This window comes from Nicotiana sylvestris, chromosome 10 (assembly GCF_000393655.2).
Source record: "Nicotiana sylvestris chromosome 10, ASM39365v2, whole genome shotgun sequence".
Classification (NCBI taxonomy): domain Eukaryota; kingdom Viridiplantae; phylum Streptophyta; class Magnoliopsida; order Solanales; family Solanaceae; genus Nicotiana; species Nicotiana sylvestris.
Window position 1 is genome coordinate 4,669,068 of NC_091066.1, and position 3,201 is coordinate 4,672,268.

Genomic DNA, 3,201 nt, shown 5'->3' on the forward strand with positions numbered 1-3,201 from the left:
AGATTGCTGAACATTGAATATGACTTCTTCATCGTTCAATCTCATTTTTAATTCCCCAGTTTCACAGTCGATCAGTGCTCTCCCCGTGGCTAAAAATGGTCTCCCTAAAATAAGGGGTATCTCCTCATCCACCTGACAATCCAAGATAACAAAGTCTACAGGGAACACGAATTTCACCACTTGTACCAACACATCATCAAGAATACCAGTGTGCCTCTTCACTGTGCGGTCAACCAGCTGTAGCAGCATCGAAGTTGGCTTAGCTCTACCAATGCCCAGTTTGGTGTACACAGCCAGTGGCATCAGATTTATGCTGGCTCCCAAATCACACAACGCCTTTACAAAGGCATAACTTCCAATTGTGCATGGAATAGTGAAGCTACCTGGGTCTGACATCTTTTGAGCCATCAGTTTTGCCACCACTGCGCTGCATGTCTATGTCAAAGTTACAGTGGATAGATCCTGAAAATCAAACTTCTGTGACATTAGATTTTTCATTATCTTAGCATAGCCGGGCATCTCCCTCAAGGCATCCATCAAAGGAATATTCAACTGAATTTGACGCAGCATCTCCATGAACTTCTTATATTGGTCTGCCTTCTTTTGTTTGACCAGTCTCTGAGGGAAGGGTGCAGGTATCACCCTTTGTGCATTACATGGTGGCTTCTCTCTGTTAGAATTTTCTGCCACAAGAGGTGCCACCTGTTCTGCAACTTGCTCATTCATCTTTTCTTTGCCTTTTTCCTCCTGACTCTGCTCAACCACCACTTCAGTAAGTTCTGTTGGCTCCTCTACCTCTAATTGAACTGCAGTGGCTAGTGTAGTGTCCTTGCTGTCTTGTGCAATTTCCTTCTCTCTGTCTAAATCTCTCCCATTCCGGAGACTTACTGCCATCAGCTGATTCGGGTTTTGGTCCTTGGGGTTTATGTTTGTGTCTGCAGGAAAAGTTCCCCGAGGACGGTTTTTCAAAGCCATGGACAGCTGAACCAGCTGCGTTTCAATATTCTTTATGGCTGAATCATGTACTGCCAATTTTTTCTGCACTTTATTATTTGTCACAATGAGTTGCTGAAGCATACCCCTGATTTCCACCATGTTGTTATCTTGCTGCTGAGGGGGTGGTTGGTATGTCAATTGTTGTTGATTTTGCTGTGGATAGCCCTGTGGTTTCTGATATGGTACTGACACCAATTGGTTTTGAGGGTTCATACCCGCAGGCTGCTGCATATTAGGACTGTATTGCTGATTTTGTTGCGGTCTCCACTGCTGTTCTCCTTGCCTCTGACCCCCATAGTTGTTGACATAATTCATATCTTCCCTTTCCCCTTGATTTTCACCTTCTCCGCTCCATGAACACACATAAAATTGATTAACACAAGGTTTACACAGTCCCCCATTTGTTGTATCAATAATGTGCACCTGTTTTGTACCCATCTCATCAATCTTCTTTGTCAATATGCTCATCTGGGTCATGAGTGTGGCCATGTTCTCTGCATGCAAATTATTTGGGTCAAGAGGAACTGAATGCACTATGGGTGCCAGTGTTGTACCTCTAGTCATCCACCCCGAATTTTGTGACATCTTATCGAGAAGGATTTTGCACTCAGTAAATGTTTTACTTAAAAATGCACTTCCAGCTGACGCATCCACATTTGCTTTCAAATTGTCAGCTAGCCCCATGTAGAATCTCTGGCCGAGCATCTGGTCTGGAATTCCATGGTGAGGACACTTCACTAACATCCCTTTAAACCTTTCCCAAGTTTCTTGCAAGGACTCAGAGGGTTGCTGCCTATACTACAATATGTCATCAATCTGTTTTGCAGTCTTGTTAGGCGGATAGAACTTGTTCAAGAAATGCTTGACTAATTCCTCCCAAGTGGTGATAAAGTTGATAGGGAGCGAATTTAGCCAAGTCTGAGCTTCCCCGGTTACCGAGAATGGAAACAGTAGCAGTTTGATAGCTTTCGGAGTTGCATTTGGCTGCCTTTGGGTCATACAAATTGACAGAAAATTCTTCAAGTGTTGTTGCGGGTCTTCAATGTGTGACCCGGAGAACAATCCTTTATTCTACAGCAGATGTAGCATGTTGTTGGTGATCTGGAATGTCTCCGCTTGAATTGCGGGCACAACTATGGCAGTGGCCAGATTATCAACTGTGGGTTGTGCCCAGTCATAAAGTGCAGCTCCGGTCACAAGAGGTGCCACCCTTCTGACATTTAAGTCAACTGGCTCATTCCTGACGTTTTCGTTGATGTTATCTACGTCACCCATGTCAAATTCGAGTTGGTGTGATTGTTGAGATTGTTGAAGTTTTTTGTTGGCACGGTTCAATGCCCTGAATGTTTTCTCGGTGTCTGAGAGTCCTTCTAGTAGTTCTCAAGTCCTCGAAGAACTTCTAGGAATACACCTACTTTCCACAAGAGGTCAAACGTTAGAATTTTAATGAAAAGATTGGGTATAGAGAAAACTGACTACACTTAGAATTTTGCACTTCTCTCAATTGTAATTGATAACACCGTTAATTCCCCGGCAACGACGCCAAAATTTGAAAATGCCAAATTATGCCTTATACAAAGACACACACGGACGTAGCAAATATAATCTAAGTAATTCTGCCCAGAGTCGAACCACAGAGAATGAACCTATCAATTACTTTTGACTGATTTACTAAATTCACAGAATCAATTTTTCCCAAACTTTGTAATTCACAATTGATGATATTTCTAACAACTAAAGTTCGAAAATAATTAACAGCTGAAAATTAACTATGCTTGATGTGTAAACAGTTGGAATAAGGTCTAAGGTAATGGTTTCTCCCGTTGGTGATTTCCTTGGTTGTACGTTTCTTATAGCGATGCCTTAGTTGCCTCTATCAATCAAGAACTCTCCGGCTATCATAAATCTCTCTCAAGCAATTATGATAATTTACTAGACGCACTCTCTCAAGCTACGCTAGCTAGATTCACATTACCGTTCTTTTAGATTGCACCCGAGGTATCGTTATCTTTAATCCAATCTCTAAACCCTCGGTTATGACTCTCGTCTATACTCCGGGAGTGATGTTGTTCAAATAACTACCTAAATATGCACTCTCTCTCAAGAAGATACATAATAAATAGGAACGGATAATTGAGGGCCCTTTCAACTAACCACAATCAAAACGTAGATGAACAAATAGAGATTAACAACCAATTTAAACTA

At 42.0% G+C, this 3,201-nt stretch overlaps 1 protein-coding gene across 1 annotated transcript; it reads right to left on the reverse strand.

The window, feature by feature from the left end:
* Window positions 1-435: 435 nt before the first annotated feature.
* On the reverse strand, window positions 436-2,271 carry LOC104246642 (uncharacterized). The gene is made up of 2 exons (XM_070158515.1): window positions 2,072-2,271; window positions 436-1,789 (listed from the first exon to the last, which is right to left on the reverse strand). Exons 1-2 carry the CDS (start codon window positions 2,269-2,271, stop codon window positions 436-438), a joined length of 1,554 nt encoding a protein of 517 aa, XP_070014616.1.
* Between the last annotated feature and the right edge of the window lie 930 nt (window positions 2,272-3,201).

Coding starts and splice junctions, on each gene's coding strand:
- LOC104246642 (XM_070158515.1), bottom strand. CDS start 2,271: ATGGGTGACGTAGATAACATCAACGAAAACGTCAGGAATGAGCCAGTT. Junction 1,790..2,071: donor AACAACATGCTACATCTGCT/GTAGAATAAAGG, acceptor ATTGTAGTATAG/GCAGCAACCCTCTGAGTCCT.